This window comes from Rhinoderma darwinii, chromosome 4 (genome assembly GCF_050947455.1).
Source record: "Rhinoderma darwinii isolate aRhiDar2 chromosome 4, aRhiDar2.hap1, whole genome shotgun sequence".
Taxonomy (NCBI): Eukaryota; Metazoa; Chordata; class Amphibia; order Anura; family Rhinodermatidae; genus Rhinoderma; species Rhinoderma darwinii.
The window spans coordinates 225,139,587-225,166,437 of record NC_134690.1 but is presented as its reverse complement, the minus strand read 5'-3'; the positions used below and the strand labels follow the sequence as shown (position 1 = coordinate 225,166,437).

Below are 26,851 nucleotides of genomic sequence, written 5' to 3'. Positions count from 1 at the left end.
GTTCTGGTTTTCCTATTAACCAGATAAGGTTGTAACAGCTGGTCGCACAAATCTACCCCACCCATGAATTTGTTATAACCGATGACACACACAGGCTTTTGTCTATTTGCAGACAGTTTCTGTTGCACTTGAATGGATAGTGCTGATCATGTAGTCGTCCTTGCGGTCACTAAATTTTAAAGCCAGCATCTTCTCAATTTGAAACATGACTTTGGACCACTGAGCAACAGTGTTGGTTCACTGTGTTATATCAAGTCCTGAGTCAACGCAGCCGTCTACCAGGAATTTTTAGAGAACTTCATGCTTCCCTCTGCTGACAAGCTTTATGGAGATGCTGATTTCATTTTCCAGCAGGACTTGGCACCTGCCCACACTGCCACAAGTACCAATACTTGGTTTAATAACAACAGTATCACTGCGCTTGATTGGCCAGCAAACTCGCCTGACCTAAACCCCTTAGAGAATTAAGGGGTATTGTCAAGAGGAAGATGAGAGACACCAGTCCCAACAATTCAGGTGAGCTGAAGGCTGCTATCAAAGCAACCTGGGCTTCCATAACACCTCAGCAGTGCTACAGGCTGATCGCCTCCATGCCACACCGCGTTGATGCGGTAATTCATGCAAAAGGAGCCCTGACCAAGTATTGAGTGCATATACTGTGCTTACTTTTCAGTAGGCGCCAACATTTTGGTTTTAAAAATCATTTTTGAAATTGACTTATTTAATATTCTAATTTTGTGAGACAAACTTTTGGGTTTTCATTAACTGTTAGCCATAATCTTCAACATTAAAAGAAAAAAATGCTGGAAATAGATCACTCTGTGTGTAATTAATCTATATAATATGAGTTTCACTTTTTGAATTGAATTACTGAAATAAATGTACTTTTTGATTATACTCTAATTCATTGACAAGGACTAGTGTGTGTGTGTGTGTGTGTGTGTGTATGTATGTACATGTGTGTGTGTGTATATATATATATAAGACTGGGCGAATCAGACCTAAATCAAAATCACGGTTAATTGAATATGTAACCTCAATTACGATTAATAAACCACACCCCTTTTTGCATGCCACGCCATTTAATTAATATAGATCTCATGAGCCTGCTGTATACTACTGTATATAATATACCCCCTGACACTGTCCCTCACACAGTATAATTTCCCTATACCTGCCCCCACGCGGTGATGCCTTCGTACAGCCCCAATAGTGTCTAATAAAAATAATAAAATACATACTCCCCTAACCCTGTTCCAACAACGAGTGGAGGAGACCTGTGTGGCTTGGCGCATATTTTCCGCTTCCACTGCACTTTTGGCATATGCCTGCATTTCAGGCATCCTATTGGCCCACGTTGTCCTCAATGCCCACCCTATTTACTTATTATTTAGCCTTAATGACCATGCGCCATGGCGAGCGAACAGTGCCTGCCCCAATGGTATATACAGGGATGATGGGGGTCCCTGTATATAACCCCCATCATACCTGTATATTACCCCCCATTATCCCTGTATATAACCCCCATCATCCCTTTATATTACCTTCATCATTCCTGTACATAACCCCCATCATCTCTGTATACAGCGTTGATGGGGGTTACATACAGGGATGATGGGGGTTATATACTAGGATGATGGGAGTAAGGTACAGGGACCCCATCAACACTGTATATAACCCCCATCATCCGTGTATATACCATTGGGGCGGGCGTTGAGGCTAAACATGAAATAAATGTGGCAGGGATTGAGGACTCCGTGGACCAATAAGCTGTCTGAAATGCCAGTATATGGCAGAAGTGCATACATTTGTGATGAACCGGTCACGGCTCAGCACAGAAAGGCGGGAGGAAGTGATGTCATCGTGCCTGTCAGCGCTGAGACGTGAGCGGCCGGTGTTTATACAGTGAATAGTGAGCAGGAAATGAACGTTCCCCTGCTTTACTATAGGATTCAACTGTATCTGCATCCTTAGGATGCAGATACCGGGCAAAAAGACAAACAAAACACGAAATGCGCACGATGACCTCGGTTATCTGCACTGAATTTCAGTTTTGGCATTTTTTCTGATTAATTGCCGATTTAATACACTAATGTATGTGTATGTATGTATGTGTATATATGTATCAATGAAGATAACATTAAATTATTCAAAAATACACTCTATACATTGTTAATGTGCTAAATGACTATTCTAGCTGCAAACGTCTGGTTTTTAATGCAATATCTACATAGGTGTATAGAGGCCCATTTCCAGCAACCATCACTCCAGTGTTCTAATGGTACATTGTGTTTGCTAACTGTGTTAGAAGGCTAATGGATGATTAGAAAACACTTGAAAACCCTTGTGCAATTATGTTAGCACCGCTATAAACAGTTTTGCTGTTTAGAGGAGCTATAAAACTGACCTTCCTTTGAGCTAGTTGAGAATCTGGAGCATTATATTTGTGGGTTCGATTAAACTCTCAAAATGGCTAGAAAAATGGCTTAGAAATTAAGACTATTCCATGCGAGAAATTGCCAAGAAACTGAAGATTTCCTACAACGGTGTGTACTACTCCCTTCAGAAGACAGCACACACAGGCTCTAACCAGAGTAGAAAGAGAAGTGGGAGGCCCCGCTGCACAACTGAGCAACAAGACAAGTACATTAGAGTCTCTAGTTTGAGAAATAGATGCCTCACAGGTCCTCAACTGGCAGCTTCATTAAATAGTACCCGCAAAACGCCAGTGTCAACGTCTACAGTGAAGAGGCGACTCCGGGATGCTGGCCTTCAGCGCAGAGTGGCAAAGAAAAAGCCATATCTGAGACTGGCTAATAAAAGGAAAAGATTAATATGGGCAAAAGCACACAGACATTGGACAGAGGAAGATTGGAAAAAAGTGTTATGGACAGACGAATCAAAGTTTGAGGTGTTTGGATCACACAGAAGAACATTTGTGAGACGCAGAACAACTGAAAAGATGCTGGAAGAGTGCCTGAGGTCATCTGTCAAGCATGGTGGAGGTAATGTGATGGTCTGGGGTTGCTTTGGTGCTGGTAAAGTGGGAGATTTGTACAAGGTAAAAGGGATTTTGAATAAAGAAGGCTATCACTCCATTTTGCAACGCCATGCCATACCCTGTGGACAGCGCTTGATTGGAGCCAATTTCATCCTACAACAGGACAATGACCCAAAGCACACCTCCAAATTATGCAAGAACTATTTAGGGAAGAAGCAGGCAGCTGGTATTCTATCTGTAATGGAGTGGCCAGCGCAGTCACCAGATCTCAACCCCATAAAGCTGTTGTGGGAGCAGCTTGACCGTATGGTACGCAAGAAGTGCCCATCAAGCCAATCCAACTTGTGGGAGGGGCTTCTGGAAGCATGGGGTGATATTTCTCCTGATTACCTCAGCAAATTAACAGCTAGAATGCCAAAGGTCTGCAATGCTGTAATTGCTGCAAATGGAGCATTCTTTGACGAAAGCAAAGTTTGAAGGATAAAATTATTATTTCAAATAAAAATCATTATTTCTAACCTTGTCAATGTCTTGACTATATTTTCTAGTCATTTTGCAACTCATTTGATAAATATAAGTGTGAGTTTTCATGGAAAACACAAAATTGTCTGGGTGACCCCAAACTTGAACGGTAGCGTGTGTATATATATATATAATATATATATATATTAGAATAGTCCAAATACAATGTCAGCCGCACAGCCTTGTAAATCGTAGGTGGGTGCCGACCTGCCCAGGTCAGGGCTAACAGACCTGCTGTAGTAGAATCCAAAAATCAGGCAGCACTCCAAGGTATAAGCAAGGTAGAAAAAGGTGCTTTATTGGTCCATATACACACGACGTTTCAGCTCAACACAGGAGTCTTTCTCACATCACTTGAGAAAGGCTCCTGTGTTGAGCTGAAACGTCGTGTGTGTATATGGACCAATAAAGCACCTTTTTCTACCTTGCTTATACCTTGGAGTGCTGCCTGATTTTTGATTTCTATATATTAGAATAGTTATGTATATATTTTCTGCGTGCACAATGCAGGGGAGATATACACCCAACCTCTTTTGTATTCCCATGTAGATCCACTCTGCTTTTTCACATTGATCATCAAACAAAGGCTACCTAATTTCCAAGTGTCTTCTATGGACTGCACACAGAGTAGAGGACAATCCTTCTCCCCTATCTCTATCACATAAAGAAGCAGCAGCATGAAAGACATCATACATCAGTATTGAGTTGTGTAGCTGTGATTTTAGCACTGGGGTGAAATATAACACCTAAAAGATAGCTGCAGCCTCTGTGTCTGTGTCTCTCTCTGCTTCTCTCTCCCTTTGCTCCTGCTACCTACTCCCCCTCCTTTCTCCATAGACATCATGGTCAGCTGTTACATGATCCCTCGATGAGCTGATTGTCTTGTCTTGAGGAGACGGAAAAAGCAGTAAATTCAGAGTGAGCAAACAGTTAGAAGGTGGAGTGGGTAGCCTGATCAGTGGAGAAAGAGGCATTTTTCTCTAATAACATATATTACAAATCTTCTTATATTCGCTTGTATTATTGATTTATCAAAAGTTTGTTCAAAGTGCAGTGTCTATTTAAATCCATTTGTTTTTCATTCAATGTAGCAGATTTACTAATGCTGTCTTAAATTCAGACAGCTTATACTTAGACTAGATGCGCCATTTATCACAGTGGCTCATGCTGAATGATAAATTTAGCAAACTTTTAGAGACTTCTTTTAAACTTCATAGCACACCTTGGCTGTGTCTGCCAAAATTTGTCACGCCCCTTTCCTGCTTAGCCACATACTTTGTCAAATGATTTGCAAACATCTGTTATTTTTGATGCATTTCAGTGATGAATTTGTCTAAAAACTATTTGCGCCAAAAGAAAGGTGTAACTTAGGCCAGCATTCTGGCGCAACACCAATAGTAAATCTGTCCCATTATTTTTACAATATAAATTATGAAAAAGCCCAATTGGGTGAATATTTTCAAAGGTACATATATGTGCATTTACTTAGAAACACATTGTAGGCTATTTGGTATTTACTCCAGGAATTATACACCGTTCAAGCCATAACATTAAAACCACCTACCTAATATTCTGTAGGTCCCCCTCATGCTGCCAAAACAGCTCTGACCCACAGAGGCATGGACTCCACAAGACCTCCTGAAAGTGTACTGTGTATCTGGCACCAAGATGTTAGCAACAGATTCTTTAACTTACGAAGTGTGGCCTTCTTGGATTTGACTTGTTTTTCCAGCACATCCCACAGATGCTCAATTGGATTGAGATCTGGGGAATTTGGAGGCTTTTAACACCTTGAACCCTTTGTCATGTTTCCCAAACCATTCCTTAACAATTTTTGTAGTGTAGCAGGGAAAATTATCCTGCGGAAAGAAGTCAATGCCATGAGATAATACCATTGCCTTAAAGGGGTGTACATGTGCAGCAATTTTTTGTTAGGTGGTACATGTCAACTTAACCTCCACATGAATGTCAGGATCCAAGGTTTCCAAGCATAACATTGCTCAGAGCACCACACTGCCTTGTTTTATTCCCATCATGCATCCTGGTGCCATCTCTTCCCCAGGTTGTCCACTTGATGTAAAAGAAAATGTGATTCTTCAGACCATTGCATTCTACCTTTGCACCATGGTCCAATTCTGATGCTCAATTTCCCATTATAGGTGCTTTTCGGCGGTGGCCAGGGGTCAGCATGGGCACTTTCACAGGTCCATGGCTACTCAGCCCCAAACGCAGCAAGCTGCGATGCACTGTGTGTTCTGACACCTTTCTATCTTATCCAGCATTAACGTTTTTTTTAGCAATTTGTGCTACAGTGGATCCCTTGTCGGATCGGACCAGACAAAGTAGTCTTCGCGCCCATGCATCAATATACCTTGGGCGCCCATAACCCTGTCACCAACAACCCCATAAGACCATACCATTTTCACTTGCGGTGATCAATGGCCGAACAATGTTGCCAGGTTTTAACTTGATCGGAGTATATGTACATACAGTATTATAACTGGGTGACTACCGTGCTATAAAGATGCACAGGCATCAGGCTGAGGGACAGGTAAGATGTGTACAGAGAGGAGCAGTGTGCTGGTGGGCCTGTTTGTATAAAGTTTTTCTAGCATAAATGCTTGAAACTGTATGTAAGTGATAACATCCAGCTGAAAAAAATTATCTTTCTGACTGCAGGACCTCTGTCCATGGTACACAGAGAGGAGTTTCCATTTTGGCACGCATGAAAAACTAGTAAAAATTAATAAAAATAGATGCGCCAATTTATAAAAAATGTATTTGTTAACCACTAATTTAACCCCTTCAGGACTGAGCCTGTTTTGGCCTTGTGGACGCAGGCGATTTTTTCAAATCTGACATGTGTCACTTTATGTGGTAATAACTCCGGAATGCTTTTACCTATCCAAGCGATTCTGAGATTGTTTTCTCGTGACATATTGTACTTTACGTCTCTGAAAAAATTTGGTCGATAAATTCAGTATTTATTTATAAAAAACACCAAAATGTAGAGAAAATTTGCAAAAAATTGCATTTTTCTAAATTTGAATGTATCTGCTTGTAAGACAGATAGTAATACCACACACAATAGTTACTAGTTAACATTTCCCATATGTCTACTTTATGTTTGCATCGTTTTTTGAACGTCCTCTTATTTTTCTAGGACGTTACAAGGCTTAGAACTTTAGCAGCAATTTCTCACATTTTCAAGAAATTTCCAAAACCTATTTTCTCATGGACCAGTTCAGTTCTGAAGTGGCTTTGAGGGCCTTATATATTAGAAACTCCCCATAAATCACCCCATTTTAAAAACTTCACCCCTCAAAGTATTCAAAAGAGCATTCAGAAAGTTTCTTAACCCTTTAGGCGTTTCACAGGAATTAAAGCAATGTAGAGGTGTGATTTACAAATGTAATTTTTTTTGCAGAAATTAATTTGTAATAGAAACATTTCTGTAACACAGAAGGTTTTACCCGAGAAACATAACTCAATACTTATTGCCCAGATTCTGCAGTTTTTAGAAATATCCCACATGTGGCCCTAGTGTGCTAATGGACTGAAATACAGGCCTCAGAAGCAAAGGAGTACCTAGTGGATTTTGAAGCCTCCTTTTTATTACAATATATTTTAGGCACCATGTCAGGTTTGAAGAGGTCTTGTGGTACCTAAACAGTGGAAACCCCCAAAAAGTGACCCCATTTTGGAAACTACACCCCTCAAGGAATTTATTTAGTTGTATAGTGAGCATTTTAACCCCACCGGTTTTTTGCTGAATTTATTGGCGTTAGTCTGTGAAAATGAAAATCTACATTTCTTCTGAAGAAACATAGACATTTTTAATTTTTGCAAGGAATAAAGGAGAAAAAGCACCCCAACATTTGTAAAGAAATTTATCCTGATTATGGCAATACCCCATATGTGGTCATAAACTTATATCTGAACACATTACAGCCCTCAGAAGGGAAGGAGTGCCATTTGGGTTTTTGAGCTCAAATTTTGCTATAATGGTTTTCGGTGCCATGTCCCATTTGCAACGCCCTGGAGGGACGAAAACAGCAGAAACCCCCCAAAAGTGACCCCATTCACTATCAGAATCCAAGAGAGCAAATGCCTCTTCAGTGGTATATAACTTGCGTGCCATTTTTTACGTATTTTTTTTTTTACTTATTTTTTGTAACAGTTTTAATAAAAGTAACAAAGAAAAAGTCCACTAATCCATTGATCAATAAATTTATGAATAACCCTAAGGCCCTGTTCACACAGTTTTTTTACGAGTTTTTCGGCGCGGAAACCGCTCCGCAAAACTCGTCAAAAACCGCCCAAAAATGTCTCCCATTGATTTCAATGGGAGTTGGACAAGCTATTTTACCGTGAGCAAAAAAAACGCATCGCGGTAAAAAGAAGCGACATGACCTATCTTGAGGCGGTTTCCGCCTCCAAAACCCCATTTCAATCAGTCAGAAGGGTAAAAAATGGCGAGTTTTTGTCAAACCACTGTGCAAAAAACGTCTGGAGCAGTTTTTGCAAGAGGAATTTTCCTCCTGCAAAAAACTCTGTGTGAACACAGCCTAACAATGAATCAATGTATTTAGAATTTACATACAATTTAATTTTTTGACGTGTAAAATATATGAAGAGATTTATATAAGTATATGTGTGTATACGTATATATTACATGTACGTATATATCTATATGATGTTATAGATATATAACATCCCTAATTATTAATTTTTAGTATTAACAAATTTCAAATATATGTCTATATATAATATATATATTACGTGTGTGTGTATATATATATAATATAGACGTGTGTATAACTAGCTGCCTACACTAAACTATCTATGTGGAGGTGTTTTTGTGTGTTTTTACAGTCGGTGTGTCTTTATATGAGACACACAGCAGCTGCTCGGCACAGCTTCTTCTCCCCCACTGTCTCAGAACGATCTGACAGGGAGGGAGGAGAAACATTGTAACGAACAGCACAGAAAGTTTGTTGCTGCAACAAACTTTGCTGTGAACACCATGATAAGTTTATCATGGTGATCATGTCATCAGGACCGACACAAATCCGGTCCTGATGTCTTCTCTCAGCACTTAGGCTGCTAGTAGCAGCGTGTGCTGAGAGATTCAGAGCACAGGGAGAGCGCTGTGCACTCTGTTCTGGCACCACGTGAATTAACGGGCTGCAGGAGAAAAGCCCAGCACGGCAGCCCGTTAATCTACGTGGGCTGGTCGTGAAGGGGTTAACGTTAATTATCTGATGGTTGGACACTTCTAGAACTGCGTTACAGGTTTCTCCTCACTCCCTTATTAGGGGAATAAAAAAGTGAATACCAACCAAATCAGAAATACAAAATGAACATTAAATTCTGTTTTGTTTTATTCATGCAATATCAGGATGAAGGTTTCCTATAGAGGTCATTTTCTACATAACATTTATCCAAATGCTTATATTGATTCTCCGGAATTCAGATCAACGGAAATGGACAGAGGGGAAACATTTCAGGTAAATTTGTGCACCAAAACTTCTATCTATCAACCTGTCCACACTTACCTTTTCTTAAATTTGGTTAAGAACTCTAATTTTTCATTAAACAAATTCAATACAATATCGCAACTTGCTAGAAAACCCTTGACAGATTCCAATCAATATCACAACCACTGGGTGAGCACACAAAGACACATATAGCATAGACATTATGTGACAGAGTATCAGAAAATCTTGTTTGTTTTTTTTCTAATCTAGTTATCACACGCCACACATCTTATGATATATCTATCTATCTATCTATCTATCTATCTATCTATCTATCTATCTATCTATCTATCTATCTATCTATCTAATCTACTCAATAAAGCTATGATGCTCAGTTTTGTAAAGCGCATGCAGTTCTCTGTTCTAAAGAAAATGAAAATCATAGACTTGTCTAGTGTATTAAGAAAACACTCCCAAAATTTATGCTGGTGAAAAATAAATGTAACGGTAGGTAAAATTTGATACGAAATTTATTATGTCTTTTAGAACTGTGCTGTGTTTTAAAGGCTATGTAAACCTTTGAATGGCATTTTTTAAATAAAAAGGTCAATGCTATAATATTAAGACCCAAAGAACAATGCGGGAGTTGCTGTATTTTTTCCATTCCACTCCACAAATGTATTTATTTTTTTCAGTACATCTTATTGTGCATTAAATAATGCCATTTAAAAACACAACCCGTCCGCAGAAAACAAGCTTTCATACAGTGATATCAACAGAAAAATTGAAAAAATGTACATCTCTTGGAAGGCGAGGAGGGAAAAACTAAAATGAAAAATGGCCTGGTCAATAAAAGTTTAAAATTATTTGTGAGCAGGGTTATTCATATTCTACTGGTTTGGCAAATCTTATAGGATATTATATAAATGAGTGTTCGTAGCATAAAAATTCTGGTATCGAAAGTGGCTTTCCACTTTGGACAATCTTTTTTTTTTTTTCTTAGGAGGACCTTCCAACTATAGGTTGATTACAGGGCTTCCTGCTGCTGGAACTGCAGCTGATCGCTGGAAATCGGAATAGCAATTTCCTGCAGTGCCACCACAGGGCAAATGAAGCATTAAATGGTTACATAGTTAGTACAGGATGGGAAAAAGGGAAGGGATGGGAGAAATGATAGAACTTTGTTTTACCCCTATGGTGCTTATTGTAATCCACCCGTTTCAATGTAATGCACAGACACATTGGGTCCTCCAGAGAGAGAGAGACTCTCCTTGCAGTCACTCTCTGCTCTGGGTAATTAATGGGGCCCCTAAATGGCAGACCAACCTTAATTAGCTCAGAATTTGCTAATAGTGTATTTGAAAATTATTTGCCTAAACCAGACAACCCCTTTTATTGAGAGTCTGTCCCCAAAATTCAATTTTTCTATATTTCTGGAACAATAATTATAGAATCATATGATAAATATGTTCTACACTACAAGACTAAGAGTTTGTTTTTTTCAGTAACTTACCCTGAAGCTGGCCCGAATGTTATCTATGTATCTTAATGAAATGGCTACTCATAAATATTCATTAGGGGTGCCACCATTGTCCAGCCACCTTACAATATAGGATTTAGCAAACTGACTACCTGTTGCCTAAACAGGAAGGATATCTAGAGTAACTGAGGGGGCATCTGTTGTTTTTTTATGCAGAGTATACTGTACATAACGTATCTGTACAGAATAAATCTGTAAAACTCTGCAAAGTGGTGATTCCCTTTAAGACCCAACATATTTATACAGCGCGAGGCGCTTTTCTGAGCCACTTGACTGTACTCCACTTATGGGTAAGGCACTTTGCTTTTTGGTATCCCGATGGGACTTTGTTTATAGGTACTCTTATTTGGGGAACTGCACCATTGGCAGACTATTTTAGACTTTTCCATTCATGTGTAATTTTTACCTCAACCATATGTATAAGTGTATACCCCTTTCTTCTGTGGATATGCTATAGATAATCTTGTATTATTCATATATTCCATAGTAACAGGGCCGATTCTAGCTTTTTTGCTGCTTGAGGCGAAAATTGAAATGGCACCCTCCCCATGCTGTTCTACAACACAAGCAGCCTCACAAAAAAATAAAATCATCTCGCTGCAGATCATACAGTGACTACATTACTGCTTAGAGGCATAATAAACATTTACATTAAGTGACTCATCATCCGGTCCCGCTCTCTATGACTACTTTTCCCGGCCATGGCACATTTCAGCAGTTTTCCGCTCAGCTGTCTTCAGCTTCTCACTTTTCAAACATTTCTGCACCTATAAACGAAGATACAATTCTTATGGTGCCACACGCTACGCCCCTAAATATAATAGCGCCATACACTGCACCTCTAATTATAATAACACTGTGTCCCTGATTATAATAGCACCATAAACTATCACCCACACAGTGCCACCTGTAGATAGTGCCCCCATATAGCCCCCTGTAGTAATTGCCCCACATAGAACCCCTGTAGATAGTGCTCCACATATAGCCCCCACCTCCTATAGATAGTACTCCACATATATATCCCCCCACCCTCTGTAGATAGTGCTCCACATATAGCCCCCACCCCCCGTAGATAGTGCTCCACATGTAGCCCGCCTGTAGATAGTGCTCCTCAAATAGCCCCCACATACAGACCTACCCCCTGTAGATAGTGCTGCACATATAGCCCCCACATACAGCCCTACCCCTTGAAGATAGTTCTGCACATATAGCCCCTCCTATAGATAGTGCTCCTCGTATAGCCACCACATACAGCCCTACCCCCTATAGATAGTGCTGCACATATAGCCCCCCCTGTAGATAGTGCTCCTCATATAGCCACCACATACAGCCCTACGCCCTGTATATAGTGCTGCACATATAGCCCCTCACACTTTTAGCAAAAAAAAACAACACATTACATACTCACCTAAACCCGTTCCCCTGCCGTCTTCTTGCAATGCAGCTCTGCTGGGGCTGAGCGGCGCTGAGTGGCAGGGCATGTCATTCTGCCCCGCTAATCAGCGTCTTTCATCGTTGTATCGTTGAAAGGCGCTGATTGGCAGGCTGCCTTGCCCGGTCATTGAACAACGCAAGCAGCGCGATTATGTCATCGCACCGCTTGCGTCGTCAAAAGGCGCTGAGTTGCAGGGCAAGTAATTCTGCCCCGCCAATCAGCGCCTTTTATCGTTGCGTCGTTGAAAGTCGCTGATTGGCAGGCTGCTTTGCCCTGTCATTCAATGACGCAAGCGGCACGTCATTACGCCGCTTACGTCTGTGAAAGACGCTAAATAGTGGGGCGTGAAACGTGTCCCGCCATTCAGTGCGTATGCATGTAATTGTATTTGCATCCTATAGACGCAGGTACAATTATAGTGCAGGAGGGGGTGGCGGCAGCTGGTTTCAGTGGTGCTGCCGCCCCCTCAGAGACGCAGCCGGGCGCCGCCTGAGGCGAGATGCTGATCTTGCCTCATGGACGGTGCGGCCCTGCATACTAGCATGCTATAGCTCAAATTCAGTGTTTATTATTAAGCAATCCATTTGTCCCAAATAGGGTATCTTCTACACAGATTCATTGCACAATTGAACATCATATATCTAGCACTGTGCGATACCGATGCACTAGATATGTTACCATCTGGAGACCAATATATTCCATAGGGCTCATACAGTATACAGTTAAATCCTGTTTTGGATCCTCTCTAGTTTTTTCATTGTTTATGTGTAATAATAAAGATTCAGATTTTCTATTTTCATACTATAAATAGTATATGACTCCTTGTTCTCTTTTTTTGTGATATTTTGGAGTTTCTCTTTTGTCACCCCTGGAGTTGTTATGCCTAGTGAGACTAATGTTTATTAGATTTATCATTGTCTTTAGGCCAGTTTCTGGCATTAATCCATTGAATAGTATGGCATTTGGGACAAATGCCATATTTGTGAAGAACCTGCACCACTATTTCCGACACATTCGAATGTGTCATAAAAGTGGGCAGGGCTTTAGTCACACAAAGCGCAACTAATTTATCAGAGATTTGACACTTTTCAAATTAGAAAAGTGTCTTTAAAAAACGTGATTTTTGGGAACACCGACCTGGTGTTTATTTAAGGCAATGGCAGAGTCATAAACAAGTTGTGCGCCCAGATGATGAATCTGATGCACACTGCACTGGAGAGAGACCAGCACATTTGTATACTCTGCTCTGGTATTGTCTCACTCTGTCTAGGAATTTAGACTGGGTAGCGGGTTATCTTTGGTTTTGCTTTTATATTGCAAACTTTTACAAATAAAGGATTTTTAACAAATTAAATATGATTAATTAAACATGACAAAAAAAAGTTATGATCATCTTAGGAATTTGAGGTCGAAAAATATGCATATATTTGTACGTTTTAATCTAGTCACATGCTCAGGCAGCAAATATATAACATCCAAAATGTGCGTTGTGATAAAGCACCCCAGTCAGTACAAAATAATTTCTGTATGTATCAAATATGAGCAGGCCCCACTTGACTAAAAAATTAAAAGGTTCAAAAATGGGGTACAAAAGAGATTGCGAGACTGGGGGGGATTGTTAAATCGAAATCCTATGTAAGAAAAACCTTTTTTCTTTAACCATGTCTTTGCTCTTTTTTTTGCATTCTTAGGTTACAATAACTGCAGATGATAACTGCGTGTTTCTGTGCTGGTCTCGGGAAAGGCTAACATATTTCCTGGAGTCTGAACCTTTCTTGTATGAAATATTTAAATATTTGATTGGTAAAGACATTACAAACAAGTTGTACTCCTTAAATGACCCAACATTAAGTGACAAGGTATGAACTTTATTACATAATATTGGAGCAATATGATTTTAAGTATTAATAATTAACATTGGAATATTTTTACTAATTTATACTGAAGTGTATCTATAATGTTAGGGTTAAACAAAGTAAATCTTCTGTCATTTGTCTGTTGGCTGATCAGCCCTGATTCCGTCATTAACATACACTTATGGCTCGACTTGACTGACATTACAGGAGTTGTCTCAAGCAAAACATTAGTGTTTAACCCATTAATGACCATCCATACGCCTATTCACGGCAGACATCAAGTGCACTTATGCCACAGTGTCGCCTTTTTACGGTGACACACAGGGCCACACTCCTTCTGGAACAGAAAAGGGCCTTCCCCAAACTATTGTCACAAAGTTGGAAGCATACAATTTTCTAAAATGTCTTTGTATGCTGCAGCATTAACATTACCCTTCCCTGGATATATGGATCCTAGCCAAAATCCTGAAAAATAGCTCAAAACCATTATCCCTCCTTTAAATTGTACAGTAGGCCCTATGCATTTCCGTAGCTATTGTTCTCTTGGCATCCGCCAAACCAAGATTCATCCATTAGACTGTCAGATAGGGAAACGTGATTCATCACTTCAGAGAACTCGTTTCAACTATTCCAGAGTCTAGTGGCGGCGTGCTTTACACCATTTCAAACATAGTCTTGTATGCAGCTGGAAACCTATTTCATGTTGTTCCCGACACACAGTTCTCGTGCTGATGTCACCTCCCAGAGGCAGGTTGGAACTTTGTAGTGAGTTAACAGGGGATAGGCAATTTTTACACGCCACGCGCTTTGGCACTCGACAGCCCAGCACGGTGAGTCTGCGTGGTCTACCGCTTCGTGGCTGAGCTGTTGTTACTTTTAGACGCTTCCTCTAGTAATTACAGGAGAGATCAGCAGACCAGAAATTTCACAAACTGACTTGTGGCAAAGGTGGCATCCTACGACAGTGTCCCATTTAAAAATAAACGTTGTGGAGCAGCACTAACACCATGACACCAGACAAGTATGACATCGCTCTATCGGACAATCCTCAATCCGACTGTATAAGGCCGTGTATGCTGTCATGCTATAGAACGTAATGTGCCTGAGTTCTTGTTTGTTTATGAAGATTGCATGGCTGTAAAATAGAAGTGATGGAAAAAATGTCCTATCTACTTTTAGGTAGCAAAGAAAATCGACCGCCAGCATAGTCTCTCCTCCCAATTGTCTGTCATGCAGATGAGAAACAGCATGGCTAGCTCAAGTGACAGTGAGGATGGTTTGCATAACTTTCTTCGAGGAACATCAACAGCTTCTTCTTTGCGTAAGTGCCCCGGTAGAAAAAATCTTCATGTCAGCATCTGTCTTCATGTTTGTGAACAGATGGTCATGCAATGAATAACTGCACATTGTAAGGCTTATTAAGCAGCTTGATGGACATTGTTAAGTTCTGAATTGGTTAAGAATAGATAATACTGCTTTGTGATCCATGATGAATACATCTATGGGACATAGAAAATAGTCTTCTAGAGGCTTATAGCAGCATTCTGTTTGTGCAACTGTACCCAACGTTCATGTCACATGTGATACTGAGTTATTTTCTACATACATAAAGACTATTCATGTTAGCATGCCATATGGTTCACATAATTCTTCACTTGAATGTTACTAAGCTCTAATACTAGACATAGCTCAAGGAAAAGACTGGCACTTTTTCTGGAGGAAAAAACACCTTTTTCTTAAAACCCCCTTAAATTCAGCTCTATGTTTATTTAACCATTTGAAGTTAGTCTTTAAAGTGCAAGTCCAACTTCAATGAACTTTGCCACATGGCAATAAAAATTCTGATTGTAGGAGCTTAGAATCTGACTACAAACTGCCCCCTCACATGACATAATAATTGTAAATTAGCTTTGTCACTATGTAATGTTTGATATTGTTTGTTTCATGTTCCCTCTAAATTGTAAAGTGCTTCGTAATATGTTGGCGCTATATAAATAAAGATTATTATTATTAGAAAACACATGGTGAGAAAGTGGCAGTCTGCAGTCAGATTCTGAACTCCAGCACTGAGAATTTTTAAAGGGTAACTAAACTTTCAGAAAACTTCTGACAGGTCATAGTGACATGTCAGAAGTTTTTATCAATAGGGGTCTGAGCACTGAGACCCCCACCGATCGCTAAAATGAAGCGGCACAAATGCTCGGGTGAGCGCTGAGCCGCTTGGTTTCTGATCGGCTTTTTTCGGAAAGCCGAGGTAACAGTGTACGGACTCAATAGAAAGTCTATGAGCCCGTACACCAACTCCAACTTCCCCAAAAAAAAAAAAAGATCATAAACGAGGCGACTCATCGCATACACGAGCACTTGTACCGCTTAATTTTAGCGATCAGTGGGGGTCTCAGTGCTCAGACCCCCACCGATCAAAACTTCTAATATTTTACCCCCTAATGTTATGTGGCAAATCTCAGCAATGATGGACTTTTGAATTTTACAGGCATGTGCTAACACTTACCCACATACCATACACACCCTGCAACCAAAAATGAGACCTGCTCCTGTACTTCGTTTTCCAGCACTCAGGACCCTTAATATATTTTGAGACTTTTATTTGTCCAACCTGTTTTAAACGACATTAAATATAAGGTAAAACGCTTATCACAAAAAAATCATACAGGTGCTCCAACATTTGAATCCCAAATGACAAAATACTTTAATCTATTTCGGTCTACTTCAACCCAGAATTTTTCCAAAACTTTATTTAGGGGGTTGGATGAGGTGTTTGTGTACATGTCTACCCCTTGACCCAGCGATGGCTAACTATGATGTGAAAACCTTTGATGTAGTCAGGGGGAATATTTGAGGCCTCCACAATATGTCCTGTGTACCGCCAATGTTTTAGAACAACAACTTAGACTATGAAAAAATGCATAACTTCTGTAAAGGATCTGCCAGGTACAGCTTCTGTGTCAACGCCCATAGGTAATCAGTCTGCACCTGCTTCTATGTCTGTGAAACTGACTCCATCTTCCACCACTCAGGATGGCAGGCTTAGGAGTGGGAGAGCCTATCACAGCCTGGCCAGACGGAGCTAGCTCTCGCCCTCTGTCTATTTATACCTGCCTTTCCTGTTCCTCCTTGCTTGTGATCCTTCTCGTTTGGTTTCCTGGCGCTGCTGCAGCTTCTGAACGATTTGACCCTGCTTCATATTGACCCCGGCTTACTGACTACTCTCCTGCTCTGCGTTTGGTACCTCGTACACTCCTGGTTTGACTCGGCTTGTTCACTACTCTGCTGCTCTGCGTTTGGTACATCGTACACTCCTGGTTTGACTCGGCTCGTTCACCACTCTTGTTGCTCATGGTGTTGCCGTGGGCAACTGCCCCATTTCCCTTAGCTTCTGTGTACCCTTGTATGTTTGTCTGTCATGCACTTATTGAGCGTAGGGACCGTCGCCCAGTTTTACCCCGTCGCCTAGGGCGGGTCGTTGCAAGTAGGCAGGGACTGAGTGGCGTGTAGATTAGGGCTCACTTGTCTGTTTCCCTACCCCCATCTTCATATAGTTTATAAAGTGCCTACGTCAGGTAAGGGTTCTAAATTATTCATTTAGATCTTATTTAGCTGCCACATGCTCACATACTATGATTAATCAATTAGAGCTAATTCATACATTTTCTTTTTTTTACAGGTTGCTATTTTAAGTGTTGTAATGCCAAGACTAATGTGTATTAAAGAAGCACTCCCAGCTAAATGTTTTGGGTCCCCCTGTTTGTAATTGAGGTGCCATAAATAATACAGTAGTTAGCAGGAGGAGTGCTTCTTTAAGTGTTTGCTGACTAAGGAATACTAACATTTTGCTTTTACATTAAGGAAATAACCACCAAGAGTTCTATATTTCATATGGAATGGGTCGTGTGGCGCATGATGTTTTCTGTTGATAACTTCATTAAAAAAATACAAGAACTACTCACAAGGTACTAATGGGTACATCTTAGAACATTGTTTATGGGGCTTTTAAGTAGTGGAGTTACCATACTAGTCCATTGCTGCAAGAGTACAAATCCGTTAAGTCCGTTAATTCCAAAGTACTAAGATAACCGAGTAAGGGTATGTTCACACGGCAGCGTCCAGTACGCATGAAATTACGGAGCTGTTTTAAGGCGAAAACAGCTCCTGAATTTCAGACGTAATTGCTCGTACTCGCATTTTTGGCGGCGTCAATTACGGACGTAATTGGAGCTGTTTTTCTATGGAGTCAATGAAAAACGGCTCCTATTCTCAAGAAGTGACAGGCACTTCTTTGACGCGGGCGTCTTTTTGCGCGCTGTCTTTTGACAGCGGCGCGTAAAAAAAAAACCTGTGTGCACAGAACATCGTAACCCCATTGATTTCAATGGGCAGATGTTTGGAGCCGTATTTTCGGACGTAATTCGAGGCGTAAAACGCCCTAATTACGTCCGTAAATAGGGTGTGTGAACATACCCTTTGTGTAAAGTGAATGTTAAGGAAAACATGTTATGTTTCTTATTTTCAGCATGTATGGAGTACAAAAAAAAGCTAACTGTAACTCATTGTACTTGATCTTCCACTTTAAAACTTTTTATTTCTGATTTTTACTATTTCCAGTTGTGTGTGAACAGTGTGCTTCATGTTGCTAACTACTTTTCCACTTGTGATTTTCTAATTATTCTATATATGATGGACTATTCATCAGCTATCACAAAATTCATAGCTATCACAAAAAAACTGCCCGCTCACTGTCTGAAAGGAATAGATCTATTGTATTACAATGTACAAATTTGAATAGATTATATGCCTTTTTTGTATACAAGGTGTGCAAATAACTGAACTCATATAGTGTTCGAATGTTATCCATTGACATTAGATAGCAGGTGGCTGAACAGCCTTCAGTCCCAACTCTCCTATTAACATGCCTGTTTGGCTTAGCTGCATGCACATGTTAGGCTAGATTCACATAATCAGTTTTGTTTCAATTTTTTTGTGCAGTTTTTGATGCTGTTTTTTTCCCCTCTAAATCCAGTAGTGAATACAAAAGAGCGGTTAAGTATTAGGGTATGTTCACAAGGCCTATTTTCGGCCGTTTTTCGGCCCGTAAACGCCCGAAAAATCGGAAGCAGAACTCCTCCAAACATCTGCTCATTGATTTCAATGGGAAAACGGTGTTCTGTTCCGACAGAGCATTTTTCGCAGCTTTTTTTTGTGTTTAAAAAAACGGCCGCGAAAAAGAATTGCAGGACATTTCTTGGGACGTTTTCGGAGCCGTTTTCCATAGACTCTATTGAAAAAAGCTCCAAAAATGGCCGTAAAAAATGCAGTGAAAAACACTATGAAAATCGCGAGTGGCACAAAAAACGTCTGAAAATCAGGAGCTGTTTACTCTTGAAAACAGCTCCGTATTTTGAGACGTTTTTGGTCACTGCGTGTGAACATACACTGTCTTTCCTCTAAACTTTTTTTCTTTTGTATCTGCTCCTGGCTTTGGCTCCAAAAAAGGCATGTGTGAATCAAGCTTTATTTCAGCAGAGGAGAGTGACACTTCTGGCACCACTTTTTACTGGAGGAAACATCCATTATGTCTGACACTTGTTTTCCTAGATATTGAATGACTATCTGGCAGCACTCATAGATATTACATTGCCCTAAGAGCCCGCCAAAAATTATTGGATCTGCTAATAGAAACCAGATTTTAGACTGAACTGATCAACTAAATAGACCACCAGTATTTTTTCTTATTCAATTTCACTAGGAAAAGTGTATTATTTAGTCTTACCACCAGATGATCTATAAATATTTTGTGTAATAATAATCTATATATCAATATGGAAAATCATATTCCTTGCAGACAGATTACTATGTGCAGGTAATGCACTAGATCGCATTGTATGTATCAATCATTTATTCACAGCTGTACTTCAATGCTACCTTCTTAGAATACAACGCACGTCAAATAAAATAACAATTCTTATTATCATTGATAATTGTATCTAAAAATGTACTTAAAGGGAATGTTTCGCTAGAATTTTCTTTTTTCAGTTAAACAATTATTATTTAAGTGATTACACATTGTTTTAATTTTTTTACATTTTTTCACAAGTCAGGAAATATTATAAATTAGATTCAAATTTATAACATTTCCATGTGCTGGGCACTAGAGGGAGCAGTTCCCAAAATTGCAGTATGGTCAATGTGGTAAAGCAACCTCATTGATTTATGCTGCAAATTTGGGGTGGACACACTCGCTCTAGTGTCCTCACACAATCCCCCCTCCCTTCTTCTGTGCCAGGAGAAGGAAGGGTATGAATCTTCAAACCTTCTACACTGTGTGCCGCCATTTTCTGAGCGACTGCACAGTGTAGGAGGATTAGATACAGGACTCAGCAGACAGTATCACACGAACATAATACACACATCACATACACAAACATAAATTACCTGCCGCCTCCGCTGGTCTACGCTCCTATTCCTTGCGCCTGAACATATGGCCCAGAAGCCGCGGCCGGAAGTCGTCATCTGACTGTCCGGCAGCGGTTTCCAGTCCACAGGAAAATGGCGCCGGATTTCACTCTGCGAACGAGCTTCGTATTGGTCTGTGTGGGAGCTGCGCATGCGACGTTCCCACACAGACGGTGTATGCTTCTGAGAATGGAATGGCTCCCGTTCGCATTCTCTATGGGGTTGTATGTGCCGTATTCCATCTCTGTATGTGTCGTTAATCGACACATACAGAGATGAAAAAAATGGCAGACCCATAGAGAAGTAAAAGTAAGAACACAGTAAAAAGTAGAACATGAGAACACAAATAAATAAAATTTATTTTAATATCATATTAAAAGCAATATGATAAAAAAAAAATCATGACACCTTCCCTTTAAATGGATGTTGAATGCCTCTAATCACCTTCTGACACAGACTTTGATTTTCTTTATAAAGTAGTGTGTTTAGATTGGATTTTGATTATAGAATATGGTTAATCGGTATTATACACCTAGAGATGCTGGCTTTATTCACTTCTGATGGCTTGGTGTTTATAATATGTTTCTTCCCATGTTTTATTGTTATTTTTTATCTACAGAAAGATGAAAAGTCTTAGGCCTCATGCACACGACCGTAGCCATGTGCACGGCCGTGATTTTTGGGTCGGCCGGCAGCGGACTGTCAGCCGCAAGCCGCCCGCAAATCGCGGGCAATGCACATGGCCGCGGCCATTATTTTCAATGAGCCCGGACCGCTGAAGACGGCCGTAATAAGACATGTCCGTTCTTTCTGCGGTGGGGGCTTCCGGGCCATGCACAGACCGTAAAAACTACGGTCGTGTGCATGGCCCCATAGAAATGAATGGGGCCGCAATTCTCCTGTGGATTTTCGGGGGAATTGCGGCCGCAAAAGCACGTTCGTGTGCATGGGGCCTTAGATTTGTCAAATCGCTGATGTCGCATTGTTGCAATATTTGTTTGAAAGATGCTTACTAGACTTCATGTCTGGAATATGCAACAATTAAGGAAAAATGATTTTTAGTTAACAAATGCATATATTGTTAGGTTGGAATCAACTTTTTAAATTTAGCTTACAGACATGTATCTAGGTTTTGATTTAGTAAAAACTGCAATGGATGATTTGGCAGCTTTGCATCTTACAGCTCTTTAACCCCTTAAGGACACAGCCTGTCTTCACCTAATGGACCAGGCCATTTTTTTCAAATCTGACGTGTCACTTTATGTGATAATAGCTTTGGAATGTTTTTATTTTTTCAAATGATTCTGAGATTGTTTTCTCGTGACATATTGTACTTTAGGTTAGTGGTAAAATTTGGTTGATACATTCAGTGTTTATTTGTGAAAAATACCAAAATATATGTATCTACTTGTGAAACAGATAGTAATACCACAAAATAGTTACTAGTTAACATTTCCCATATATCTACTTTATGTTCGCATTGTTTTTTGAACATTCTTTTATTTTTCAAGGACGTTACAAGGCTTAGAACTATAGCAGCAATTTCTCACATTTTAAAGAAATTTCAAAAGGCTATTTTTTCAGGGACCAGTTCAGTTCTGAAGTGGCTTTGAGGGCTTTATATATTAGAAACACCTATAAAACATCCCTTTTTAAAAACTGCACCCCTCAATGTATTCAGAGCAGCATTTAGAAAGTTTCTTAACGCTTTTGGTGTTTCACAGGAATAAAAGCAATGTGGAGGTGAAATGTACTAATTAATTTTTTTTTCAGAAAATCTGTTTTAATAACAAAAATTCTGTAACACAAAGTTTTACCAGAGAAACGAAACTGCCCAGATTCTGCAGTTTTTAGAAATATCCCACATGTGGCCCTAATGTGCTACTGGACGGAAGCATCAGCCTAGGAAGCAAAGGACCACCTAGTGGATTTTGGGCCTCCATTTTATTAGAATATATTTTAGGCACCATGTCAGGTTTGAAGAGGTTTTGTGGTGCCAAAACAGTGGTAAACCCCCCCAAAAAGACACCATTTTGCAAACTACACCCCACAAGGAATTTATCAAGGAGAGGTAAAGTGAGCATTTTAACCCAGCAGGTTTTTTGCTGAATTTAGTGGAATTAGGATGTAAAAATGAAAATCTACATTTTTTTCCAATAAAATTTAGAAATCTTCAATATTTACAAGGCCTAATGGAGAAAAAGCACCCCAAAATTTGAAAAGCAATTTCTCCTGATTACGGCAATACCCCATATGTGGTAGTAAACTGCTGTTTGGACCCACGGCAGAGCTCAGAAGGGAAGAAGCACCATTTGAAGGGAAGAAGCAACAAACAGCTGACACCGGCGGCTGATGTCACAGGCTCAGCTTCTGAGCCTGCGCCATGTTTCTTTTGCGACCGGATGCCTTTTAGGCTCCACCTCCGGGCGGGACCAGCAGGCTTCCATACTTTGCAGACAGGAGGCCATTGTTAGGCCTCCGGTCTGCCAGAACAGCCATCGGAACCCCACGATTGGCATTGCGGGGTTCCGATCTGCTAGGAAAGACCATAGATGCAGCTCTCGCTTTTGAGCGCTTCATCTAAGGGATTAATCGCCCGGATCGGAGGCTAGCTCCGGTCCTGGCCATGCAGCAGGGTGTCAGCTGTAATATACATCTGACACCCGCTGGCGATGGTGCGGGCTCAGCTTCTGAGCCCGCATCAGCAACACAACATATCAGTACGTTGTGTTGCGTTAAGTCCTTAACGACTGCTTTCTTCCAAAAACAGCACCACACATGTTCACTTTAAGGCTGGGTTCACACGACCTATTTTCAGGCGTAAACGAAGCGTATTATGCCTCGTTTTACGTCTGAAAATAGGGCTACAATACGTCGGCAAACATCTGCCCATTCATTTGAATGGGTTTGCCGACGTATTGTGCAGACGACCTGTAATTTACGCGTCGTCGTTTGACAGCTGTCAAAAGACGACGCGTAAATGGACTGCCTCGGCAAAGAAGTGCAGGGCACTTCTTTGCCACGTAATTTGAGCTGTTCTTCATTGAACTCAATGAAGCACAGCTCAAGATTTACGAGCGTCTCAGACGGCTCGCAAAATGCGAGGAGGAGCATTTACATGTGAAACGAGGCAGCTGTTAACAGTCTGTCTTTTCACACGTAAATGCCTCTCATCGTGTGAACATACCCTAATGGAGCTGAGCTGCAATAACACCAACAACCCATGAACAGGTGTGCCATTGTTCCTGAGAGAAAGCAGCCATGTTTTTCTAATCCTGGACAGAATTTTATGAACTTCGAGGAGATCGATATTAGCTGGAGACAACACAGGACCTGAACAGACAGAATCGACTGAGAGAGAATGATACAGCTTCTAAGTAGCTACAAGATACATAGAAGCTGCATTCTTAAACACGAAACACATTGATTTAATTTTAAAAAAATTGCTTACAAAGGTGTACATAGCCTCCAATTTGGGCCCTTTTATAAAATTAACACACACAATTGATACTTCTATAGCGGAGAGGTTACTACAATTGTATCGAGTCTAGACAATCTTCCATGAGCTGGATTGTCGACAGATACATATTATCCTTAACTGATACTTTGTTGCAGACTATAAAGACAGAAGATAGATTTGTGCTCCTAATATTTTTAGTCTAGATTGGACAACTTTGTAGCAAACTCCTCTCTGTGACAGATTTAAGGTAATTTTGTCATTTTATTAGCTGTACCTGAAAAAACGAAAATGTACTTGTAGTCATCCATGTGTATATTTGTCAAAGAACAGATCTGCAGTTTAATTGAACAACGTATTCTAGAACAGGGAAAACCAACAGGAAGAGCTTGTTTGCATAGCATATTAAAATAGAAAAGGTGGACCTATTACAAACAAAATGGATTTAGTTAGATTTCTAAGTGGCATATATATGGGACTAGGAATCAATTAGACTTGCCAGGAAGAGAGTTCACATTTACTGCATTTTCCTATTCATGCCATTAACAGAAGCTGACTTTGAGATTGAATTACCATTATCGACTTCAATTTACATATTGATAACCAGAATAAAGCAGAATTAATAAAGTATTGAGTTGTCCGAGAGCGTGTATAATCTACACTGCTACATGTGTAACTGTAAGCTATTAAAGAGAAATATATATATTTCCTGGCTAAAATGTGCAGTACTTATTGAGACCATCTAGAAGTTAATTATTATTTTTTCCTTCAATAGGTCATACTGGCAAACAACAGATTCCTATATCAGCATATTGTACATTGCAATTAGTGCCAGGGAATTTGTTCCGTTTAAAACAAACCTTCAGTTAAGTGATAAATTGGGGCCTTTACATGGTATAATAAGTGCCTAATATGGGGCTGTATGTGGATTATATCCTTACATCTGTGTTCTCTTCTGCAGTAGCTCTATTATGATGCCCATACACTTTAGATAAAAGTTGGCCGAACCCCCAGATTTCGGCGGGTCCGGCCGACAATCTAATGTGTTTTGGGGTGTCCCGACAAAGAGGGAATGGAATGTTGAAGGTGTCTGTCCGCCACTCATATACCTGTCCCCATTAAAAACACCTGCATGCTTGGCCGAGCATGCTTGTGTTTGAAATCCAACATTCCAACATTGCCTAGCCTTAGCGTACAGAAAAAAAGCACATTATTGTAGTTAGAGGTATTGGTAAATGTAAATGTTGCTCTTCTGGTACTTAACTTTCTACAGTATGTATATGACATGTTGTGTGTCCTATGAGCATTCCTTTGTATGCTGATAACTGCTTGTAGTGATCTAATGGCCAGCAGGAATGTCGGGATAATACAGATCATGTTATCACAGCCTCCTCCAGCCCCAGGGGGAAAAAAAGTAAATGTAAAGCAAAAATAAATAAATAAAAATGGAAACAATGAAAATAAATAAAAAGCCTGTTGAAACAAATTCAACCCCTCCTTAAACGAGTCACACCCCACACAATAATGCGTTTATATCATAGAATATGTTATATCAAATTCACACAAATGACCTTTCACTATTTTTTTTCTCCCTAGTCCCGACCCTATCTGCGCTTAATAAAAAAAATCGTAGACTATTTTTTTTGCCTGTTTAGAAGGTACTTTGGCTCAGGCTGATTTATAGAATATGCTGTTTTGACCCTTTATTATATACACTATTACATTTTCTTTTCCCAAATTTACGCAATCTATAAAAGTACATTCATTTTACAATGTTGACAAATACCAATCATGTGCGTAATGTTTTGTATATAGGAATTTGAGAAGGCTCATCTATAGGTGTGTCCAAGAAGAGCAATTTTTTAACTAGTAAAACTCCAAACTGAGTGTTTGCACAATACATGAAATGTGTAAAGAAATAATGTTTCTTTGACCATCTTGATAGGTCAATCCCCCTGCATGAGAACGTCCACTAAGATGAAGCCAATTGAAGAAGGCGTTGAGGATGATGTGTTTCAGCCAGCATATCCACTTGCAACTAAATTCCAAAGGCTGCCATAAGATCAGAAGTGACCAAAGTCCTTGAGGAAAATGTTTCTTGGAAAGTAAATGATCATAAAAACTAAAAAAAATCTGTGTTTATTTTCGTATATGAAATATAGTATCTTCACTTTGAAACATATGCAGATATCACATTTTGTACACAGTTAAAAAAAAATTGGAGACAGAGAAAAGCACAATTTACTTTTGATTTACATTATGTCTGACACTGGCAAGAAGTACAGGTACATATTGTGTGTTCAGATTTAGATATATGAATCCAGAGGCCTATCTAGGGGGGCAGGCGGAGCATGTGCGCCGGGCACAATCAGGGCGTGTGGTGCCAGCCTAGACAAACAGTCACAGGGCCACAGCGGCCCACCCAGTTGGCTCGGCACACAGAACTGGAGAAGCTTATTACCAACAGGTGATTGCTGCGGCAGCCACCCCATACACAGAGCACCTCAGTCCGGAGAAATCCGCTGTATTATTCAACTGAGGAGACTGACCAAGCTGCTGGGGACTGGAATGGTGGCCACTTCACTACTCTGAACTCTAGAACAACCCATCAATTGCTTGCCTCTGGTGCCTGGCTGTCTCTACATCTGTCTCTGTGGGACATCCAGGCTGCCTGATCGTTACTTCTGTGGCCAGAATTCTAAAATTCTAAAATAAAATTTGAATTATTTATAATTTCTTGCCCTTTTTGTGTGTGTGTTGGTGATTAAAGAGGCTGGGAGCCTGGGCATTAGGAGAGGGATAAGGGTGAGACATTTCCCCTAGCTAGGAGCCTGACAATTTGAAAGCCAAAGCAGCAGATTGCCATGTACACAGGAGCGTAGCTAAAGGTTCATGGGCCCCAGTTGCATTGCTGGGTCTCCCAAGTGACCAAGCAATGCAGCACTAGCAGCCAGGGGCGTCACTAAGGTCTTAAAACATCAGGAGAAATAGCCCCAATACATATGTTTGTGTAAATATATGTGTATATATATATATATCATATCTATAGCACTACGACCCCATAGCTATAGATAGGATTAGATACAGTG

The 26,851-nt window shown here is 40.2% G+C and overlaps 1 protein-coding gene across 4 annotated transcripts in view; it reads left to right on the top strand.

Moving 5' to 3' along the window:
• POPDC1 (popeye domain cAMP effector 1) overlaps positions 1 to 26,495 on the top strand; it is an 81,099-nt gene extending 54,604 nt beyond the window's left edge. For 3 of the 4 annotated variants that reach the window (XM_075862217.1, XM_075862216.1, XM_075862218.1), the window contains exons 5-8: positions 8,925 to 9,033; positions 13,670 to 13,837; positions 15,014 to 15,155; positions 25,708 to 26,495. In XM_075862217.1, coding sequence (XP_075718332.1) covers positions 8,925 to 9,033; positions 13,670 to 13,837; positions 15,014 to 15,155; positions 25,708 to 25,823 — 535 coding nt within the window. In that variant the 3' untranslated portion in view covers positions 25,824 to 26,495. Of the gene's footprint in view, positions 1 to 8,924; positions 9,034 to 13,669; positions 13,838 to 15,013; positions 15,156 to 17,701; positions 17,798 to 25,707 lie in introns of those variants that run through there. The other variant, XM_075862219.1, reaches the window with a different exon arrangement.
• The last annotated feature ends 356 nt before the right edge of the window (positions 26,496 to 26,851 follow it).